Source organism: Indicator indicator, chromosome Z, assembly GCF_027791375.1.
Source record: "Indicator indicator isolate 239-I01 chromosome Z, UM_Iind_1.1, whole genome shotgun sequence".
Classification (NCBI taxonomy): Eukaryota; Metazoa; Chordata; class Aves; order Piciformes; family Indicatoridae; genus Indicator; species Indicator indicator.
The window spans coordinates 58,772,782-58,797,142 of record NC_072053.1 but is presented as its reverse complement, the minus strand read 5'-3'; the positions used below and the strand labels follow the sequence as shown (position 1 = coordinate 58,797,142).

At 40.6% G+C, this 24,361-nt stretch overlaps 1 protein-coding gene across 1 annotated transcript in view; it reads left to right on the top strand.

Moving 5' to 3' along the window:
• The first annotated feature begins 7,156 nt into the window (after positions 1 to 7,156).
• Positions 7,157 to 24,361, top strand: part of ROR2 (receptor tyrosine kinase like orphan receptor 2) — a 147,824-nt gene continuing 130,619 nt past the window's right edge. Inside the window, exons 1-3 of the mRNA XM_054397597.1 lie at positions 7,157 to 7,522; positions 10,651 to 10,657; positions 14,099 to 14,245. Of these exons, the coding sequence (XP_054253572.1) occupies positions 7,157 to 7,522; positions 10,651 to 10,657; positions 14,099 to 14,245 (520 nt within the window). The remainder of the gene's footprint in view (positions 7,523 to 10,650; positions 10,658 to 14,098; positions 14,246 to 24,361) is intronic.

Genomic DNA, 24,361 nt, shown 5'->3' with positions numbered 1-24,361 from the left:
TGGCATATTCCAGTTCAGGCTGCACCAGCATTGGTTAAATGAAAAGGATTATTTCCTGTGTTTACAAGATGACGTTGGTTTAATTTCCCAAAGTGATGTCTGACTGTTCCATAGCAGGATGACATTGCTCAAGTACTGATCTACTCCAGATCTTCCACACAGAATTGTTGCCAAGTCTCTATTTGGTACCAGCACAAAACCTTCTGCCTGTATTCACTCAGCTGTGTGTCTTTATTCCCACTTGTTCTGTGCCATAGTTTCCTGACATTTTATTTAATTGGACAAGATCCGAATATTGCCAGTACCGAACACCTTGATATTACCTGTTGAGTTCAGTAAGAGAGGTATCCATGGAACTGAAACCTGTGAAGCTGTCATATCAGCTAACCACTGAGAGTTAACTCTAGTTATGGCTTTCCAATGAGTTGACATTCCCTAGTATATTTTTTTTCTTTTCATATTTCATCTAGGAGAATGTCGTGTGGGACAGTTGCTCCTCAAACTAATTATCACCTTAATTTCCCATAGGTGCCTCAGCTTTATGCTAACATTCAGTGCAGGATAGGAGCTGTCATATTACGCTCCTTGGGAGCTAAACTTCCCTCAGCAGAAACTCTTCAGTCTCTGCTTGTATTGTTTGTTCTTAAATAACTTGCATTTCTGCAACTCAGCTTCCTGTAACTGGTAAAATACCTTGTTATACTGTGCCAGAGAATGAGATTCATCAGAGTTTAGACCTGAATGTTTTCAAAGATTTGGGGTTGTTTGGTGTTTTTTTTTTTTTTTTTTTGAGTTCGATAGAGTTCATAGAAAACTTTGCAAATGACAATTTATCTTGTAATATAATATCAATTTAATGGATTAAAATTCCACCCTTTAATCTTGTGCTGGTTAATGTATTTCTGATTCTTTTGCTCTTTAAAGTCCCGCATTGTATGCGTAGTTGTATATTGCATTCATTTTTAAGCATTAATATTAATCTGAAACAAGTTGTATAGATACGTATACATGCCATTGTCTCTAAAGGGTTTTCTCTGTTCTGGTAGCTGCCTTCATCCTGTCCTTATCTTTCACTTTGCTTTATGGTTCCTGTGATTTCATTTATTTCCCTACAGCTTTTTTCAGGTTTATTTTCCCTTTTGTTTTTTCTTTTAACTTTTTTTTTTTTTTATTACCTGGCATTTTAGGTCTTAGAAACTCACAGTTATGCTGTGGCTGCCTACTGATGGTAGGAAGTACTTCAAAGTGATCCACAGTTGCTGCCTGGGAAAAAAAAAGCCTGAGCAACAGGCAGGAAAAATATATCCAAACAGATGTTTCTGTTTAACTGAACCACTAGTATGCTTCTTCATAACTTACGTTGCCTGAAAAACTGCTGGTATCAGCACCTGTACTTTTTTTTTTTTTTTATGGAATGTTAGAGTAAAGGGTGAAATTTGAAGCATAGTTCTGATGAGGTAGGAGCACGCTGAGCAGAGGAACTGACTCTGATCCAGGTTATGCAGAAAATAAATGCCCATGGGGTGTGGATATGGGATTAGGGTTCTGAGAATGCCTCTTAGCAAGCACAGAGGAGGTTAACATGAGTGTGGACTAGCAGGGAACCATCTACTGCTGCCCTACCAACATGGATGATGGTAAGGAGGCAACACGGCACCAACACTGCACTTGGGAACACTGTGGTTACTTGTTTTCTTTTTCAGGACTTGCACTGTAAGTTTTTCACCATGGGTTGCACAGCAAATGTTACTTAAGGAAAAGGAGGGAGGTTCAAGTTGTCTGCTGCGATGGTTGGATATTTCAAATACCTTGCCCAGTTTGAAATGCTCATAGTGGATAATGACAAGATGGAAGTAATTGGTAGTTTTACCCTCTCAGAGACGCAACAGTGTAGAAACAATAGTGAACTTTTAGAAAAGACAGAGATTTCTTTTTCTCAGGTCAAAACCATAGTTAGGAAACCATAGTTAGGAAAATTATGACCTGCTTGATCTTTTCACAAGCCTGATATATGGAGGCCTTTTGTGGGGGTTTGCCCTTTTCTCCCTCCTCCACCTTTTCCTAGTGTGGTTGGTTGGTGGGTTTTGTTTGTTTGTTTTCTCTCTCTCTCTCTCTTTTTTCCCTCCCCTTTTAAAATTCCTTTGAACTAATAAAACCACTCTCTTTTGCAATTCTGAGTCAGTAAGGTCAGTCCTGGGCAGCAACTGCCACATTTTTCTGAAATACATGGTAGTTTAGGGATTTAGATGAATGTCCAAAAGGGACCAAGACTTGAGATCTCCAAATGGCTTTAATTTAAAATCATGATTTGGAAAGGAGCCGTCCAGAGTCCCAAGAGAAAAAAACTCAGTGCTATAATTTATACTAGTAGTTATCATTCCCTCCAACATTAGGGTTCTCCTCCCTTCTGAAAAAGCTGGTTTGTTTTGCTACTTTGACAAAATGAGTTTAGTTGATTTAATGTTCTGTTTTGTGACAAAGTGTCTTACCTAGGTAATAGTTTAGCTGTTAACAAGATATTTATGAAGTGGTAAGAATTCACTGCTCTGTGGTGAATTTATTCTCTGGAGTAGAGCAAAATGCTATTTAACTAGCAAATAAAGTAGTTCAGATTCAAATTATATGTGAAGTTAAATGCAACAATTTTAATCTTTTAGTAGCCCCCTAAATAAGTAGAGTATCTGGAACTGCTCAAAACTTGTGTAATTTGACCTCTGCTCTACGAGAAGCATTTCAGATAGATTAATATTGCAAGAGGAAGATTTTGGATTTAGGAACCATATTAAATTCATTTCAGTTCTGTTCTATGTGCAAACTATAAAATATAGCTGAAGACTAGGAACCTATTCCTGAGCTCATTTATTCAGTACTCAAGACTCATTTCACTGACTTCTCAAATACTTTGCTAAATTCTTTAAAGTATTTGAAACTGGCATGTGTGATACTCGCTTGGGAGTGTGTCGTCTGTCATGTACCAAGAGTGTTATCAGCAGACTTTTCTCTCATTTTTCCATAGTTTTTCTTGATGTTTAACATGGGTTAAAACTGAAGTAGTTAAGACTCAATCAGTACAAGCCTTCATGTTCTAGGTGTTCTGCAGATACGTAGTGCAATGCAAATACAGTTATTTTTAAATTAATTCTGTATGTATTCTGTTCTGTAATTCTGTAACCACAGAGTTAACCATCAAAAGTTTTGAAAAAACATCATTTGGGATTTTAGTTATATCTGTGAACCAGTAGTGGCTTATCTCTGGCCCTTACATGTACTAAAAAATATGTAAAGTTTGTATGTGAGCCCTTTCTCTGCTCAGCTGTGTATCAGCAGATTTTATATACCATTTCCTGCAGCAGCCATCTACTGAGATGAACTTTGAAAGATCCATTTTCATTAACACATTTTGCATTTTATTTCTCTTGTAAACCAGTTATCTTAACTGATTAAACTCTCCTAAATGTATCTCTCATAATTAGAGAAACAAATAAAACAGTTTTGCCAGTAGCTTGCACCGTTCATGCACACATACAGATTAGAGGCCTCTCTCTGTATAAGAGTCGAGCAGTTAATGCTGTGTCAGAGTGGAGTAAGTGGGGAGGGATTTTCACCTGTCTCTCGTGTAGTGGGATTAGAATCATAGAATAGAATCACAGAATCAACCAGGTTGGAAGAGACCTCCAAGATCATCCAGTCCAACCTATCACCCAGCCCTAAACAATCAACCAGACCATGGCACCAAGTACCTCACCCAGTCTCCTCTTGAATGTCTCCAGCGATGGCAACTCCACCACCTCCCTTGGGCAGGTGATTCCAATGCGCAATCACTCTCTCTGTGAAGAACTTCTTCCTAATATCCAGCCTATACCTCCCCTGGCACAACTTGAGACTATGTCCTCTTGTTCTGCTGCTGGTTGCCTGGGAGAAGAGACCAACCCCCACCTGGCTACAACCTCCCCTCAGGTAGTTGTAGACAGCAATGAGGTCACCCCTGAGCCTCCTCTTCTCCAGGCTAAACAACCCCAGCTACCTCAGCCTCTCCTCATAGGGTTTGTGTTCCAGGCCCCTCACCAGCTTCGTTACCTTTCTCTGGACACGTTCCAGTACCTCAACATCTCTCTTGAATTGAGGAGCCCAGAACTGGACACAGTACTCAAGGTGTGGCCTGACCAGGGCTGAGTACAGGGGAAGAATAACCTCCCTTGTCCTGCTGGCTACACTATTCCTGATACAGGCCAGGATGCCATTGGCTTTCCTGGCCACCTGGGCACACTGCTGCCTCATGTTCAGCCTACTATCAACCAGCACTGCCAGGTCCCTTTCTGCCTGGCTGCTCTCCAGCCACTCTGTCCCCAGCCTGTATCTCTGCTTGGGGTAGTTGTGTCCAAAGTATATAACCCTGCACTTAGCCTTGCTAAATCTCATCCCATTGACCTGTGCCCACCCATTGAGCCTGTCCAGGTCCCTCTGCAGGGCCCTTCTACCCTCCAACAGATCTGAATTGCATGGGAAGCAGTGCTGTTCTGGAGGCAGTCTCTACCTGTTGTATAAGACAGATAGTGAAAGTTTATTAATTCATTTAGTATTTATATCTCTGATGAAGGCAATAATGAGTTTTCAACTGTGTAAGAAAGTAGATTCTCTCAGTGAACATAGGAGAATTTGTCTACCTGAATAGAGATATATTAGAAAAAAAAGGTCATGCTTAAACGATTATAGTATAATTTTATAAAATTGGAACTAAAAAGCATTTAACTTGCTAAACGTGAACTTCGGTGTTGCTTCTGCAACCATTAGTGTTTAACAACTAAAACAGAGCAGGGAGTTGCAATTTGCTGATGCATTTGCAGGTGTTAGCCCTATAATGTTTTGTGGAGTCAGTAACACCTCCTGAAAATCATGTCGCAAAGTGAAAGATCTTTACAAATGCTAATTAATTTTCAAATTGCGCAAGCGAGTGAGATGGTCATGTTTTATAAAAGGGCAGACTGAGGAACAAGGAAATTATGTGAAGTGTGCTGAAAACAGAAACGTTTTCACATGATTGAGAGTTTCTCTATAGTGAGACCATGTGGCACCAGGCATCTATATAACAAGATGTTTAATGGAGAACTTGGTAGAATTCTAATAATAATAGTAATCAAAATAATCAAAATCCTAAAATAAAACTCCTATATCAGAAATTCCTATTGCTGATTTGGATTCAAGCAGAAGTAAAGCAATAATCTTGCCTACATTTTTATCAAATGAAGTATGAAATACAAGCTCTTTGTATTGCATTTAAATGTCTTTGTATATATGTACCCTACTGCATTTAAGTAGCTTTGGCCTACTGCTGTGGTTAATTCTTAATGATCGGTGGCTGAAAAAACAGGGGACAGACCCCACATCATAAATGACATTTCCAGAGCGATGTCATGAGCAAGTGCCAGAATTATAGAGACATGTAAAAAGTCTGTTTGCAGTAGATTTAGACTAGATATTAGGAAGAAATTGTTTACAGTGATGGTGGTGAGACACTGGAACAGGTTGCCTAGTGAGGCTATGAATGCCCCCTCCCTGGAGGTCTTCAGTGCCACATTGGATGAAGCCTTGAGTGACTTGGTGGGGGGTGAGGCTGGGGTTGGAACTACATGATCTTTAAGGTCCCTTCTAACCTAAACCATTCTATCAAGCTATGAAAGAATAAGCATGTCATAATTAAAGAAATTAACAATTGTTCTAAAACATTTGAGTCTTAGATATTTTGTTAAGCTGGCTTTATTAGGAAATAGGTGTACCGTTGGAGAACCATTGTTGTAGATGCTTGGAGAAAATAAGTATTTTTCAAATTGATAGATACAGTGATTAGACATTTCCTGGCACAGTTGCTTGAAATAATTCATTGAACATGACAAAGGAAATCTGGCAAGGCTTCCATCCTCACAAAGATGAAGTTAAAGTACTTGATCTACTTGATTCCCATTGGCCATTATTTTCATATGACATATCTCAGTACACAGAAAGCTTTCAAAGTCTTTCTGTGGGGGACAGACTTTAGGGCTTGGGAGGAAGCTGAAATTTTTGTCGGCATAGGAGTAGGGAAAGAAGAAACTGGTGGAGAGTTTTGCTGGGACCAGAAAGCTATGATGTCATCCAAGCCTTCATCCTGCTGCTATTTAAAGAAACCAGGACCTGCAGCAGAAATTTAGAGAAGTAGTTTCCATAGATGTGTAGGGTACCTTCACAGATGTGAAAGTATCAGCTTACATTGAAGAGTTTGCTCACAGTAAGTGCACACCTTTAAAGGAAGTGGCTGGATAGTTCCTTTTCTCCAAATGGGGTTTTGCATACTGCTGACTACAAAAGGAGTGCCGTATACTACCAGGTTGTCTTACCTGCAGCACTTTCCTATTATTATCCTTTATTTAACAAGGAGGTTGCCTGACCTTGGACCACCCACTCATTATTATCCACTGCTGCTGTTTCAAGTGGGCAGCAATGACACAGCAGTAGCAGCCTAAAGAGCATCAAGAGGGACTACAAGGCACTGGAAGAAGCAATGAAGGATTTGGGAGTACTGATAGTCTTCTCATCAATCCTCCTGGTTAGGGGGAAGAGTTTGAAAGGGCTGACAGAATAGGAAAAATCAATAAATGGTGGAGGGAGTGGTGTCATTGGCAGGGCTGTGGATATCTAAGCCATGAAGCTTACTTTCAGAAATCTGGTCTTCTTGGGGCTGATGGTGTCAGTCTTGGGAATAACATCTTTGGACATGAGCTTTCCAGTCTGAGGAGGGCTTTAAACTAGAGTTGCTGAGGGAAAGGCTGCTCAATCTATCCCACATCAAAGCCGATGACACTAATAAGCACTTTGTGCCAGAAGTAGGATAGCAGGCTGTGAAGAGAGCACTTGCAGAGCAGGATAAGGGAACCCAAATCAGTAAATCAGCTTTGATAGACCTTCAACTTAAATGCCTCCATGCTAATGCACAAGACATGGGGAACAAGCGAGAGGAACTACAAACATGCCCATGCCTGCAAGGGCTACAAGGTCATTGGTATTACTGAAACATGGTGGGATGGCTCCCACACTGGAATGTGCAATTAGATGGATATAGGCTCTTTAGGAAAGACAGGCAGGAGAGGGGATGTGGCATTCTGTGTCAAAGATAGATAAGTCCATGGAGTGCCACCTGGGGAAAGAAGAAGAGGTGACAGAGCTATGGCTGAGTATTAAAGGGAAGGCAAGGGAAAGGGACATCATAGTGGGGGTCTGCTACAAGCTGCCTGACCAAGAAGACTGTGTGGATGACGCCCTCTATAAACAGATAAGAACAGCTTTGCCTTCACAAGCCCTGGTCCTCATGGGTGATTTCTGTTTGAAGGACAAGACACTGGGGCACCAGCAATCTAAGAGGTTCCTGGAATGCAATGATCGAAATTTCCTCCTCCACAAGGAGGAGGTAAAGGAACCCACAAGAAAGGGTCCTATGCTGGATCTTGTCCTCACCAACAAGGAGGGACTGGTGAGCCGTGTGAAACTTAAGGTCAGCCTTGGCTGCTGTGAACATGAAATGACAGAGCTTAAGATCCTCAAAATGTCAAAGAGAGTGTGAAGCAAGGTCACTACTCCAGATGTCAAGAGAGCAGACTTCATCCTCTTCAGAGATCTGCTTGGCAGAGTGTCATGGGATAAAGCCCTGGAGGCAGGAGAGTTCCAAGAAAGCTGGTTAGTGTTTAAGGACCATCTCCTCCAAGCCCAGGGCCAACATATCACAAGAAAGAAGAAAACAGGCAAGAGTGCCAAGAGGCTAGCATAGATGAACAAAGTGCTCCTTGAGTTACTTGGGCTAAAGAGGAGAATCTATAAGCAATGGAAGGGAAAATGGATGACATGGGAGGACTATAAAGATGTTGTCCAAGCAGCCAGGGATCAGGTTAGGAAAGCAGAAGCTCAGATAGAATTAAACTTGGCCAGGGACATAAAGGAGAAGAAGAATAATTTCTTCAGGTACATCAGTGATAAAACAAAAAAGGCTAGGGAAGATGTGAGGCCTCTCCAAGAGGAAAGTGGAGATCTGGATATGGAGAAGGCCAAGGTGCTCAATTACTTTGCCTCAGTGTTCTCTGGCAAGGGCTCAAGCTGTACCCCCCAGGCCCTGTAAAACAAAGGATGAGGTTTGTAAAAAGGAAGACCTGCCCACTGTAAGTGAAGAGCACTTTTGAGACCATCTGAAAGACCTGAAGGTGCACAAGTCCATGGGACCCAACAAGATCCACCCATGGGTCATGAAGTTGCCAAACCATTGTCTATCTTTGGATGTTAGGAACAAGTTCTTTAGACCATGAGGGTAGTACAACACTGGAACAGGTTGCCCAGGGAGGTGGTTGGGGCCCCATCCCTGGAGATAGTCAAAGTGAGGCTCAACAGGGCTCTGGGCAACCTGATCTCGTTGAGGATGTCCCTACTTAACTGCAGAGGGGTTAGACTAGATGACCTTCAGCAGTCACTTCCAATGCAGACCATTTTATGATTCTGTGATATTTGAAAAGTCATGGCAATCTGTTGAAGTCTCTGCTGACTGGAAAAGGGGAAACATAACCCACATCTTCACAGGGAGAAAAAAGGAAGACCTTGGAAACTGTGGGCAAGATCGTGAAGCGGATACTCCTGAAGGCTTTGCTAAGGCATGGTGGTGACTTGTGTTAACATGGCTTCACTAAGGGCAAATCATGCCTGGTGAATTTGGTGCCTTTCTGTGATGGAGTTATAGCATAAATGGACAAGGGAAGAGCAACTGATGTCATCTGCCTGGACTTGTGTAAAGCTTTCAACACAGTCCTGTGCGAAATCCTGGTCACCAAATTGGCGAAGTATGGTCTTCACAGAGTTTCTCAATGTCCAAAAGGAGATCAGTGGCATCCTTCAGTGACCAGTGTTGTTCAGTATCTTTGTCAGTGATATGGACAGTGGAACTGAGTGCACCTTCAGCAAGTCTGTGGATGACACTAAGCTGTGTGGTCTGGTTGGCACTCTGGAGGGAAGGGATGCCATCCAGCGGGACTTGGAGACTTGAGAGATGGGCCCAAGCCAACCACATGAAGTTCAAACAAGGCCCAGTGCAAGGTCCTACACTTGGGTTGGGGCAATCCCAAGCACAAATATAGGCTGGGCAAGGATGGGCTCAAGAGCAGTCTTGAAGAGAAATACTTGGGGGTGTTGGTTGGAAAACTTGACATGAGCAGCAATGTGTGTTTGCAGTCCACAAGGCAAATCATGTCCTGGGCTGCACCAAAAGAAGCGTGACCAGCTGGGTGAGGAAGGTGATTCTCCCCCTCTACTCTGCTCTCATGAAACCCCACCTGGAGTACTGCATCCAGTTCTGGTGTCCCCAGCATAAAAATGACATTGAACGACTGGAGCAGGTCCAGAGAAGGGCCGTGAAGATGATCAGCAGCCTGGAACACCTTCTCTATAGGGTGCAAGAGTCGGGGCTGTTCAGAGAAAGCAGCTCTGGAGAAACTTTATAGTCGCCTTCCAGTACCCGAAGTGGGCCTACAGGAAAGTTGGGAGAGGGTGTGGTAGTTTCAGGCTATGCCTTTAAATTTTTTCACAGATCTTGAACAGAAAGTGGTAAAATGTAAATAAATCACTATTGGGTGTAAAAAGAAAAATAAAGATAGTTCTAAACAATCTAATTGGAGAGATATCTACCATAAGATTTGGTTCCCAAAACAATCTTTCTCTCTTCTCAATTCCTGGGGCTGGGAGATACTAACTTTGTGCTTCTGGTGGCTTCTGCTTGACCTTGGCTGCATTGTTTTGACTGGCATTAACTTCCCTGCTTCTGTCTCTTGTCCCTTGTGTACAGGAGGGTAATGGAGGAGGCAGGGAAGGGAGAAGCAGTTACAGCTTCCCCTGGTCTTTGGCCAGGGGGGGTCCTTGTGCTGTTCATTAATTGTAAATACCTGTAAATATTGTATATTTATACATATTCATTGCATGCCATTGTAGATTGTAGTTCTGCTTGTAAATACAGCTTTAATTTGCTACCAGCTGAGCTGGTCTGGCAAATTTAATGTTGGGGGGGAATTTTCAACCTACCACAAAGGCACTTTTTACATTTGCTTGTAGTGAAAGGATGAGAGGGAGTGGATTGAAGCTTGAGGAGGACGAATTCAGACCAGATATTAGGAAAAAATTCTTTTCAGTGAGGGTGGTGAGACACTGGAACAGGGTACCCAGGAAGGTTGTGAATGTTCTCTCCCTGGAGGTGTTCAGCACCAGGTTGGACATGGTCTTGAGTTACCTGGTCTAGTGGAAGGTGTCCCTGCCCATGGCAGAATGTAGAGCCTGATGCTGACTAAAAGGTAATACTACAAAAAAGTGTAATTATTGCAGTCGGTGAAGTCACACTGGGAATGTTAATAAACATTCAAACAAAATTAAATTCAGAGTCTATTAGGCTTGAAAGATGATGTTTCTAGTTCCTGAACATGTTTTAGATTAGAAAGCGTGTGCAAACTGGCCTCCCCTAGAAGCAGTCTAGATGTAAAGAAAAACTTTCCTCTGGCAACTGATCAAGATGCAGGAACTCATTTAATCTTGGACTTTTGTACGTATCTGCAGTTGCTTATTGGATTACAGAATACCTGTTTTTTGTCTTCCTGTTAGCATTTAGGTAAGAGATGCCTAAAAGCTGTTGTTTGGGTTACTTGATTGTAACTCATAACCATTCATTACTTGCTTTGGGTTTTTTTCTAAGAGTAAATCAGAATAGCGGGGTATTTTAGTTTTCTAACAGAATAGAGATTTTTGACAATAAAGGAAAACTGGTGAAAATGAAAGATAATTATAAAAATTGACTTTGTGCCTTTAATTTGAACTATCCTGGTAGATATGTTAATGAATGTGTAGATTATAATTTGCCTAAAGGCCATTTTTCTGGCACAGTTTAGTAGTGTACTGTCCTATACATCTTGCATCCAGGTTCACTTGTAAGTATGAGGCATGTGGAGACAAAATTTAAAACTAGATCTTGATTTCACTTTTTACTTTACTGGATCAAGTGTCACAGGAAATTTCTCTCGAGTCTGCTTTAATTTAGGTCACTTTGCTTATGTTCAGGTTTATCCATGCATTTTTACTGAAGAATAGTCTTTCTGAGAGTGCTGGAGTGCTCAAATGGTGAGCCTGGCCAATGGCCATGTGTGGAGTTATACTTGATGGGTTGGATTTGCGGCAGTGGTTTATCTGAAGAGGCAAATGTTCAACTGTGAGATGAATTGATGACCAAATCTAGTAGTGAAAAGAATGACAAAAAGCTAAAACAAGAGAGCATTATTTAAGCTATACACTGAACAGACAAATGAAGTGGAAATACATGCTGTTTAGGATAACCACAGTGGGAAAGGCCCATTGGGTCCAGGCCCTTGCTCAGAACAGAGCTAACCATATTAAATGTTATATATTTTGGCTGTATTTCAAAGGTACCTTTTCCCAGACACCTCTTCTTACCATCCACAGTTACAAGAGACAGCAGAAGTACTGATTTCTGCAGGTTTAACAAAAGCCTAAATTCTATGACAGTCTCTTAGCCTTGCCTTTTCCCACATCTTCTTGAAGAGAAGACAATAACTGTAATGCTGGAAAAACATACATTGTATCTCATTTATCTTTTTTTGGGGGGGATCTCAATATTACAGCTTTCCTCTCAACTGTGGACATCTTCCCATATGACCACACTGCCTTTTAAGTTAAGCACTGAAAGAAAGTACAGATTTCAATAAAACAGTGTCAATTTCAGCAATTCTGCTTTATAGTGTCGTTATGCATCTTCTGTTTTTCTGACCTTTCAAGAGTTGTGATTTTGAATTCAAAGAAGTTAAATTTCTGCCTGTAATGCCTGATTTCATATGCACTGAGGTTGCCATCAACATGGCAGTGGAGGCCAGTGACAAGTGCCTCCACAAGTGACAAGTGACAGGGATCAGTCCTGGGACCAGTCTTATTCAACATCTTTGTTGGCGACATGGACAGTGGCATTGAGTGCACCCTCAGCAAGTTTGCTGATGACACCAAGCTGTGTGGTGCAGCAGACACGCTGGAGGGAAAGGATGGCATCCAGAGGGACCTTGACAGGCTGGAGAGGTGGGAACAAGCCAACCTCATGAGGTTCAACAAGACCAAATGCAAGGTCCTGCATCTGGGTTGGGGCAATCCCAAGCAGCGATATAAGCTGGGCAGTGAGTGGCTTGAGAGCAGCTCTGAGTAAAAGGACCTGGGGGTGCTGGTGGATGAGAAAATCAACATGAGCCACCAGTGTGCACTTGCAGCCCAGAAAGCCAATCACATCCTGGGTTGCATCAAGAGAAGCATAGCCGGCAGGTCGAGGGAGGTGATTCTCCCCCTCCACTCTGCTCTGGTGAGACCCCACCTGGAGTACTGCGTCCAGTTCTAGAGCCCCTGTTACAAAATGGATCTGGACGTGCTGGGATGTGTCCAGAGAAGGGCCACAAGGATGATCAGAGGGCTGGAGAACCTCTCCTATGAGGACAGACTGAAAGAGTTGGGGCTGTTCAGTTTGGAGAAAAGAAGGCTCCGAGGAGACCTTGTTGTGGCCTTTCACTATCTTAAGGGGGCCTACAAGAAAGCTAGGGAGGGACTTTTTAGGGTGTCAGGTAATGATAGGACTAGGGGAAATAGAATAAAAATAGAAATGGGTGGATTCATATTGGATGTGAGGAAGAAGTTTTTCACCATGAGGGTGAAAACTGGACGGCAGTTCCAGTGGAGACACTGGAACAGGTTGCCCAGGGAGGTGGTGGAAGCCCCATTCCTGAAGGTTTTTAAGGCTGGGCTGGATGTGACTCTGGGCAACATGATCTAGTGTGAGGTATCCTTGCCTGTGTCAGAGGGGTTGGAACTAGATGATCCTTGAGGTCCCTCCCAACCCTAACAATTCTATGATTCTATTTTAATTTCTCTGTGCATAACTGGAATAGTGTTCATGAGTCAGTGGCAAACTGAGCATCCTCATTGTCTAATGCTTTGAAGATGAGATTATATAGCCGTAATTTTGGATTAATTTGTGACCTAATCCCTTTCCCTTTAACAGGCAAAGCATCCTTTTGTGATTTCTTCTATTTGCATTGTATGCTTTAACTACCTTTCAAAAAAGAGTTGTTAAAGGGTTGTCTAGCCTCAAGAAACCCTGACTGTTTAAGATATGCTTCCTAATTACCTTAAACCTGCAGGATCTAAGCCTCCATTATAATTGCCTAATATAATTTAGCCCATCTGTATTTCTTTGAAAGGTTGAGAAATTTGATAGTTATTTCAGGTATATCACTCTAGTCCTTGGTCTTTTGTAAGAGGTATTCTCCCCTTTTTCTGTTACCAGCAGACAATATTTAAAGTTGTGCAGTTCACACTGTTCTGTGCATTCTAGTAAATATGATATGTTGTAATTTAATAGAATCATAGAATCATTACACCCATATGCTGTGCAGTTTGGCCAGAATTTTCCAACTTAGATGTTTAAAGTTGCTTGTTATATTTAAGTGAACCAATTTTCAGAACTGTGGAGTATCTGCAGCTTTCACTGGAAAAAGCATATGTTTTGGAAAATTTTAAGTATACTCTATGGGTTTTTCTCTCATTGTTGCACATCATGTACAAGAAGAATATTTCTAGGAGAGACATTTAGTCTACACAGAAATCAGTATTCATACTCTCCCATCAGAAAGATGAGTCAATTCTAGTATACTGCTGCAACTGTGGCAAACTGTGGGGATTGGAGAAAATGAGTCAATGACTTTTGAGTCTGAAACACAGTGTTCTGGTAAAGAAACAGACATGCTCATTAAAACGAAACCTCAGGAGGCACTAAGGTAGAGACAAGATAAAGGACATCTGTTGTTGACCTCTGTAGTGCACATATTTGAAATGCTTAACCAATGACTGTTCCAATAAGTTCTGTTTGGCTAGGATGGAACAGTACTGCTAGAAACAGGCTTGCTTTTGACTGCTACTACTGGTATATGAGCTGTGTGTATTCTCACAATAAACGGATCCTGACCATTCTCTGAGCTATCCGTAAGTCTCCTCAACTCTTCTTCAGGTCCCCGTGGCCTTAATATGCCACAAAAAGGTGCCCGAACTGGGACTGAAAGACTAGCTGTCTCCGGCGGCATAACTCAGCCGAACTTCAGGGTAAGGGCTGAAAGCAAGCACATAGTGTGTGCACAATTACCTCTCACTGATGAAGGTAAGTGGCTGAGAATGATTGGAAGTAATCTAACTCAGGAACAGAAAACTGTCCTGGAAGCCTTTCAGAGAATCTTTAAGCAACAAGTAACTTGGCTCTTCAACAAATGCTTTTATGGGCTACTAAACACCACCCCTTAATATAACACAGCAAGCAAATAAACACTAAATAATTCCGCCCCCCCCCTTCCTTCTCTTCTCCATCCCAGTATATTTACTGTGTCACTGTTTAGATACTGATTTTGAAACTATTTTCAGACTCAAGATTTTAGCTTTGAATATTCAGACTCACTTGGAAACCTGTCTTGCTGATTCTTAGCCAGTTAATATTTCAAAGTGGATGCAATTTAGTAACCCTTGTGCTGTTTTGATTGCTTCCCACACCATCTGGTCTTTGTCTTTCTCCAGCTCTTTTTTATTTTTTAATAATAGTATTTTTTTAAATAAACTTTCAAGCATGTCGTCTGAAAATGTAGCTTGCTCTGAAATTTCCCTGTGCAATGTGCCTTTTGAGAAGAAAGGCTTTCTGTGTACAGAGGAAAAAGAACATGAACAGGAACCTGTGGACAGGTTGGAATGCCAGGAATGTACCGTACATTAAAGATGTTTGTTTCTTCATACTGAAACATTATTTAAGCATGTTTAAAAGGTAAAGTCATTTCATGGTTCTGAGGTCTTCTGGATGGCTTTCTGTGTTTCTCTATTGGCCTCTACAGCACATTCAGATATTGGAGAGCAGTGAGAGTTGTTTTAGATATCCAAAATTGTTCAGGCTTTGCTGAGATGGAACTTAAGTGCCGTGAGGAAACTTGTGGTCTGTTAATCAGCCTTATTTATGCTTGATTTATTAGTGATAACCTAGAGTGATGCTGCCTGAGTTTAGCTCTGTTTGTTATGCTTGGAAAATACTTGGTGAAAAGTCTGTTCATGTTGTGTGAAGGTGCAAAGTCTTGACAACTTTCTTTTAAATATTGGAGGATTGTTTGCCTGCATAACCTGAATGCTTGTCCTTTAGTCTTTCTATATATTCTATGTCTGGTTTATGCTGGATTGATATCTTTGTTATATTGAAGAGGTAGGTTGTGACATGATTCTTTTCTGGCCCATGCTATGTGTGTTGCCCTGGAGTAGCTGCTAGGGAAGCAGCAGGTGAAGTAGGGTGGTAGTAGGTGGTTGCCCTGCACCGACACCCACAAGCAGTCATGTGAGGAGAGAAGGGAGAGATGAATCTGTCCATCTGAATTTTGGCTGGATTTGGCACGCTATCTTCACAGCAGTTCTTGAGACCTTCAGTCCAAGTTGCACCCTCCCTTGAAAAGGTGGGTGATGTCTGGCTCCTATGTGGTGTGGGGTGTTGGTTGTAGGCACAGCCCTGTGGATAACTGTGCCTGCTTGATTTGTGCCTATGTGGAAGCTAATTCCTCTGGTCGGGAAATGAGCTGTGGTGGATCTAGGTAGCGTGTAAGGCACTGGATTCTGCTGCCTCAAGGATTTCACAAACTTGTTGCCCAGGTCATCTTAGTAGATGCCTTCTGGGCACCCCCTCTGCTCATATTCACATCTGTGTTTCAACACCATTACGCAAACACTTATTTTGTACTTGCAAGCCTTGCCTTTCTCTTCATCAGATATGCTGATGTTCATGAACTTCCCTGATAACACTTCTTGGTGCTCTACATGTTTCAGTTTTAGATGTATTTCTTTGCCCCACTGCTCTCACTGTAATGACCAATACATGGTCTTAAGGCAAAAAGTCAATATATACATATAACTTCCATTTTGCCTAGCTTATTTGGTCAATCTGGTGACATTTGGATGTGGTTCCACCTACTTTCTACCTCCTCTAGCAGCCTGGTTTGCCTCAGCAAAAGACAGCTTTTAAGTCTGCCAGACTAGTTCTCCTTGTCTCCATATTCAGCTTGTGTAAGATAAGGTTTGGCTTCCACTTCTGCTTCAGTCAAGTTAGTTTAATCCCAAAACACAGATCTTCAGATTCCAAAAACTACACCTGAGCACGTCATTCCTGTAAATTTCACAGGGACTAAACACAAATTATTTTGCTATCTGAATAAGTATTTTATTTCACTTGTTGCATAAGTCATGAGTTTGGGGCATGTTAGCAATATTAAAAAGAACAAAGCATGCATAGTTTCATATAAATCTATCTAGTAATTTTATGAATTGTTTCATGTGCTGTCTCTAGGAGCTACCATACTTTTATCCAAAAGAAAGAAAGAAAGAAAGAAAGAAAGAAAGAAAGAAAGAAAGAAAGAGAAACCCACTTCCAAATAAGCCCCACAAACCCCCAAAAACACCACACAAAACACCAAACAAACAATGCAACACAATTTCCTACCAGTTTTCTGCTGTAGCAACAGTGGTAATTTCAGCTTGGTTGGGAAAAAAATCCTAGTAAACCTTTCCAAAAAGGTTTTCAAGTTGACTCATCCTGATAGATTTCACCAACTAGTCCTTCTTTAAGAGTACATGTGGGATTTTTCGTTTTGTTTTGTTCCATTTTGAAAAGTGAGTTAGGATCTTGCTCTTTTCTCAGTGTTTTTCTTCTGGTGATTTTTAAACTTCTGCTTTTCAGAACGGTGGCTTGATTGACTTTTATTCCATATATGTGCCCTTTGTTGAGAATCTGAAAGATTCTTTTCTCATAGTTATATTAGTGTTTCGTTTCTCTCAGGTGTCTAGTAAATGTTTAACTTCAAGTATACTAGCACAATGTGCCTCTGTAAAATGGCATTTTAAGAGAATCTCTGTTCCAAAAGACTTTATAGCCTCACCTTAAATTAAATTTGGCATCCTGGTTTCCATAAGTAAAAGTGGACTATAGCCTAGTTAAGGTTATCTGAATTTTCTGCAGTGCCAGTTATTTTCATCCTTTTTTTTTTTTTTGCATTGATGTCTTCGATGATGACCTGTTGGGTATTGCAGACTTGTGTGCTTTGAATCCATGTCATTCCTACATACTTTGTTTCCTTCTGGAAAGATACTTAGGCTCTTGAGCAAGAAAGAAATGAAGATGTGTATCAGGTTCTGTGTTCTGGAGACAGGTTGCTCACAGCCACAAGGTATTCTGCAAAGCATTCATCCACAGAATTGTTGGAGTTGGAAGGGACCACGAGGATCACCTTGTTCCAACCTCCCTGCCATGGGAAGCGACACCTTCCACTAGATCAGGTTGCCCAGAGCCACATCCAGCCTGGCCTGGAAGGCCCAGGGACGGGACTTCCACCACCTCCCTGGGCAATCTGTTCCAGTCTCACCACCGTTATGGTGAATAACTTCTTCCTAATGTATAATCTAAATCTCCCCTCCTCTAGCTTGGATTCATTTCCCCTAGTCCTGTCATTACCCAACACCCTAAAAAGTCCTTCATCAGCTTTCTTGTAGGCCCCTTTCAGATACTAGAAGGCAATAATAAGGTCTCCTTGGAGGCCTCTCTTCTCCAAACTGAACAACCCTAACTCTTTTAGCGTGTTGTCACAGGAGAGGAGCTCCTACGCATAGGAGATGCATAGGAAAGATCACATCTCCTTCCTGTGAATCAGTCTCTTTACAGGGGATGATGGGGCATTTATGTTGCCAGTGAGAGCCACAAAAATTTTTAGAATCTTGATAAAATAAAATAGTAGTTAAAATAAAGATGTATAGGATGCCCATGCTTGACTGTGGCACTGTATCATGATATATGTTGATGGAGTTCTTGTAGCAGTGGACCATCTTCAAGGTTGGGAAGGAAAGGGAATTAAACAAAGGAATTCTTGGCACTGATCTGATTTAGAAACAGCAGTTTTTCTTGTTCCGTGAAAGTCTATTAGAAAAAGCTTTATTGACCATTTATTATCATTCCGTCGTCCACTACCTCCTCTCATTCCAATTATTGTGAAGGGATCAACACTTAAAATGTACTTAGCAACTGAATTACTGTGAGGTTTTTATCACCTTGATAATCAGGTTGCTCCACTCCTAATGAACTCCCAGTTTCAATTTAGCAATAGATGTTACCTAGCAACTTGTGGAGCATTTTGAAGAGAAGAATTTATTGAAATTCTGAAGAAACTGGTTTGCTGAGGAATGCAGTACTCTACACAAAATAAAGTATATCTCTGTCTTCTTTTCTGTGATGAAGCACTGGATCTGCTCTTCAGAGACTGTCAGGCCCTCCTGTTAGTGCAGGAGATGGAATAGTGCCCTTCTCTCTTTTTTGACAGGCTGTCATTTGAGGCTGGGAGTTTTGCCAGCTAGTGACCTGGTGTATTCAGTTTCTAATTTGGGGGAAATGTTATTGAGAAGGTGGTGGCCTGACAACTCTGGCATTTCCTGGGCTTCTCAAATTACTATGACACCATCTGGTTGGTTTTTCAGGCTGAGTTTTACTTGGATTGAACTACTGGTATTGCTTGCTGTGCTGAGAGATCATCTATGATTTGGAGACATTATATTATTTTTTTGTTTGTTTGGGTTTTTTGAAAGGGCTTGTTTTTCTGTTGTTGGTTTGGTTTGGTATTGACCAGTTACTAGTTACTAGTTGTGTTGCTGGAGTTTTGGGAGCATGGTAAAGTTTAGGTATAGATGTGACAGCTCAGTACCTTCTGAAGAAAGCTCAAGGGAAAACATGAAACATTGCTTGGTTACCAGAATTTTATCTGACTTCTCTTACTGTTGCCATAAATATTATTTTGGTTTGAGTAATACATATACTGAGCAAGATGCTTTCGAAACATGAGATTCCTCCATCATTTTTTGGTTAGCACATTGTTGATGAGGTACCACATGTGCTGAGATGGTCATGAGGGAGTGAAATGGGTTGGTGTTTCTTTAAGATCTAATATAAACAAAGCCTGTTTTTTCCAAAGGATCATTTGGAAAGAGAGAAAATAGGTGGTCAAGTAACCTTAATGCATTGATGTGTCATGGGGGAATCTTCTGAAGGTCTACCTAAATCTTCAGATGGATGAGCATTACCTTGTTTTCATGACCTTTACATCTGAAACTTACTTAGCACCTCATGGATTGCCCCTGCTGTTGTGTACTGTGATGCAGTGTACTGCATTATGTACTGCAGTGTCTGAGTATCCAGCTAGGAGGGAAATCTCATGCCCAAAGCATGTGTGGCAACAGCTACATGAGTGTTTCCCATGTTACCAGATAACACTGAAGCATAAAGCTTTAATATCACTAAAGTTTGATAACTGGTGGCCCATGGGAGCTGTTTGAAAAGCACATTCAGCCTTCACCATTCTACAATAGAAGTATAAATGGCCTTAAGGTCAAAACAGAGAAAAGCTGACAGGTTTGCTGTAACAAGCGTGTGTGTATTTGTGCAAGCCATGGACTACTGATAGTTTGTGAGCTTGCTAGCTATTTCACTTTGCAATATATTTTGCTGACATTTTAATGATATGTTTGACATATTGCTTTGAAAAAAACCCTATCCCCATGGAGTTACTTGTCTCTATTTGCAAATAATACTGCAATATGATGTATTTTCCCTCTTAAGAGGAAGGGAAGTCTTGAACAGGCCAAATTCTTTGTGGCAATCATTGCACCATTCCATAACCAGTATTGTCATTATCTTACCAGATGCATGCAGGTTTAAGGACAATATGAGCTTATTTCAGTCTTCTTTATATTTCAGTTGTGATGGCTAAAGGAAAAGCTTACTGTCAAAGTATGAAAGCAAACTTTGTCTTCAGGAGAGATGTTTGGAATCAGTGATGATTCACACTGACTGCTAGAGGCTAGGTGCTTAAACTGCTTATTGCATTACTGACCATAGTACAAAAGGTGTTTAACATAACAGTGAAACTACGGTAGGTAGTTCTTCTGTATTTTTGTCCATGAAAACAATTTACTATATTGGGAATTCAAGTTTCTTTTATTTGTTATGTGTTAAATGTTTTCTTGTTCTGCTTTGAGTGTGTTTTATCAGGATTTTTAGTGACTTTCATGTAGTTCAGAGCAAATACAGTGTATTTTGTATTGGCATTTGCTTTCACATAAAACCTGCACAAAACATTAACATAAATTGGCACAAGAATATTGCCTATCTAAGTCCTCTGGCTGGTCCTACTGATAAAGGTCAAACACTGGGCTTGGAATTTTGAAACTTTTATCTGAACAAGAGCTGTAAGGTTTATATTTGACCTGAGTGAAAAAAAAAACAGTGTTCTCTCTTGGCAACAAGGCAAACAAAGTATTGAAGATTTTCCTGAACAAAAGAGCTGAGGTGTGCCTTGGTGGGTTTATATAATTGAATGAAAAAAATTAAAATCCCGTTTTCCTTAGGTTTCTAAGCATTTACAGTTATTTAACAATATTGGTGATAAGATTTTTTTAATTGACTTCTCAAGGTGAAAAATATTTATTGTTCTTTCCATTATCTTAACAAGAACCCATAATATGTCAGTTACTGGTAGAAAGGCTGTGATCAAAAGAGATTTCCATTAGGCATCAGACTGAAGTTTGGCTTGTCAAATATCAAAATCGCTTTATTTTGGAAAGGGCTACAAATAATGTTGCCCTTGTAAAGAATGGGGAGCTTTCTCTTCTATTCCAGTGCAAATATTATTTGGTAAAAAAAACAAAATAAAACAAAACAGGTACAAGGCAATGATCTGACCAGGCCATGTGACATGCTGACTCCACACGGCTTTGCTTGTTCAGCTAGCTTCTGTGTCTAATGTGCAAATGCAGTACCAACCTAACAAGATGTGTGTGGCTGTGAGCTTGCTTCAAGGAGAATGAAATCCTACTGGAAAGATATGTGCAGCTCAAAAATAGTAGTTCCTTGTTGCAGTCCATGTTGCCTGGGGAAGGTTTCTGCCTCGTCTGTCAACATCTTGTGGTGTCAATTTTACCTGTCTGTTCATTGCATTATTCATAAAATGTGCATGCTTGCTCTTGTGGCCGATGCACATTCTTTTGCTTCAGTAACAACGTGAAGTCTTAAACATGTTAGCCACAGTGTTATGTAAGTGTTAGCAGGAGTAGACTCTTTGATCCCATTTTCTTGGTAAACACTTCATGAACATCGCTTCCTAGGCAGATGAATACCTTAAGAATATTTGAAATACTTTGTTTTTAGTTAATTGTTATGCAGAAATCTAATTAAATATGAAAATAATTATGAATTGTTTGTAAAAGTCAGAACTGCTCTGCAAACATAAAGACATTCTAGTTTAGAGAAAGAAGAGATTTTGTATTTGTGTCTGGGATAATCCATTGCATTTTACAATACTCTGTAAAAGTCTTCAGCCCTAAGCAGCCCACAACTGTTTCTTTTCACCTGGAGGTGCCAGCATGTAACCTGCTGAAGGTATGAGTTGCTTGTGTGCTCTAGAGTGCTTTGGTGGGATAATGCCCAAGATCACATTATATTCTGTTCCTATACAAGTTCATGAAGAAGTGATAAGATTAATTCCTTCATGGTTGTGAATTTTTTTGTATGCTTGGTCTGCCATTCTCCTTCTTGCCTCCTGCCATCCAGCTGCTGCTCTTGCCTTTAGCGCAGGTATCACAGGCTGTTCTGACTTGGATCAGATATTTTCAAAAATTTCTGCTGATTCTTCTGCCTGCTGTGATGTATGTTTACCAGCATGACTGTGTCTAAACTGAGTGTGAAATGGCACAATATGCTTAAATTACAACTTAGTGGATGCCGTCTCTCTGTCTTGTCCTACTTGGTGGGTGACAAAGGAGGTAAGTCTTTGTAATCCCCTGAACGGGCTATGCCTGCTTGACAAAGATGCAACAGTGGTAAGGGTCATGGCAATGACTCTGAGGAGCAATAAAAAAGTTCAAAGTCCAGTGTGGTCATCCTATTCAGTGGACAACGAGGATTGTCCCTGCTGAGCAGGAACCAAACCAGTAGTATAGTTCAGGTGGGCAACAGAGTAATTAAAACAGGTGGGCCCTTTTTGAAACTAGGTGAGAATGTTCAGGGGGGAAACTGTAGAATGAAGTTTCACCTGTCACCCACTGCATGCTCAACCTGATGTTTTCCAGTCCTGCAGGGGTTGGGGTTAAGCTTGCCATGCTGCCTCCACGGGGCTTGATCTGTCTCTGTCCCAATTCCTCTCTTAAAATACTTCCTGCTCTGGTTGTTTGAGACAAGGCAGACCTTCTTGGTCTTAGACATTCTCCTTCAGTGGAACAGCTTTCCAGAAAGAAAAGAGAAGTCTGAAGGAGACATTTCTGTTACTTATGAGAACTCTGTATACAAAACAAACGTATAGTCAATATTTTCCTCAAGAGAAGAGAACTGTAACATGAAGTTAAGGTTGCATCTTTAGGATTTCAACATGGAGGATGAAAAACAGAGCCCCAAAACTGCACATAATTCAATATGTTACAAAGGCTACCGGCACTTCATTTAATGTAAGAGGCAGAGTAACTCTTTTTAATGGATTTTGGATCAAATCCATTGGTCTAGGAAAGTTATATATAGTTGTAAGTATTCCTGTTCTCTAGTTCTTTAGGTGTTTGTTTTGTTTTGTTTTGTTTTTAATGGCAGAAGCCTCATACTCTGCAAGAATGTGCCTCTGCACGTTATTATAAGCATTATTAGAAAGCTGCATGTGAGTCTTCTGCTTTGCCAGTGGTGTGGTACTGGAAAATTGCTTTCTACCATCTTACTGATGCTGTTGAGCCAAATTCCCAAATGGTGATAGCTGAAGTACAAGTAATACTGGGACTTGTTTTGTTTTGTAATCATTTTTGTTAAATGCCATGTAAGAGTTGATGAATTTGAGAAATCATTGATCCTGGAACGTATTCTTTAAGCTTTGGTCTTTTATATAACAATGAAGATTTCAATAACAGGCTATGGCAATTGATTGAGAGACTCAAGCTTACTTTGGAAGCTGTTTTGGAAAAAAATCAGACTGAAGGAGAACAGTGTTTGTGAACTAAAGCAGAATTCTGCTTGTGCATCAATTATTCAGCCTCTAGTTTAACCCTTACAGAAGTGTGGAGTCTCTTGCTCTGTGGTGGAAGGTATGTTTTGAAATGAAGTATGTTACCTGAAGGAAAAGAGAGGTTGTGGAGAGAACTGATGTGTAGCAGAGCACGACTGTGTTTGCTGGGGCAGGGCCAAGTAAAAAGTAGACACGTGTCAGGGCTGATTAAAGAATTCTATGTTGTAAAAGTACATTTTTTTTAGGATGATAATGGAAGGATGGGAAAATACTGAAAAGAATTGAGGTTTGACTGGAACATTGTTTGTTTTAATCAATTCTAAGTCTAAAGAAAAATAGAATTGCAGAGGGATTAAAATAACTTTTTTTTTTTTTGTCAAAGGGATATGCTATCAAGCTAGTATAGTCTAAAATTAAACTATCTTATAATAAGATGGTGTAGTATTTCTTTGCTTCTTACATGAAAATAACATGGTGGTGGAAATGACAGGCATGAATGGAGGAAATTTGGTACTATATGAAAGTCTTAATTTCTTTGTTACGTTATGCTCTCATTAATAATCATAGACTTCAATATTTCTGTATGTAAAATGAAAGCAGCTGTTGGAAATATTCTCACTTTAGAAGAGTTGCATTATTCTAAACATACTTTTCATAGAAGAACTGGCACTGACCTGTGATTGTAATAGAGATGCTACCTCTGATTTGGCATCTGCATTTAGTTCCTTAACCATCCTGGAGATTTTCCAGAAACTTTGTCCTCCTTTTAAAGTGTGGTTCTTAAATACAGGTAATAGCTAACTTAAAAACAGATAAAAAGCACACACATCCCCCCCCCAAAAAAAAGCCAAAACCAACTAACCAACCAAAAACAAACAGCAAAACAAAAGAAACCCCTCCCAACAACCAAAAATGCACAACAAAACCAAATCCTGCCCCCCACAATCCAAACCCCACAAAAAGAAAATCAGGGAAAAAAAAAAAAAAGGCATTTCTATTCACTACAAAAACAAAGCCCATATTTGGTGTCAGTAGAAGGGCTGCAGGGGGGTTGGACTAGATGATCTTTCCAGGTCCCTTCTGACCTCTTACATTCTGTGATTCTGCATGATCAGACCTTGAAGATTCTGCACATCTTTTTTTCCTGTGCAGCAACATAGTTAAAAGTAGTAGGAAATGCATGTATT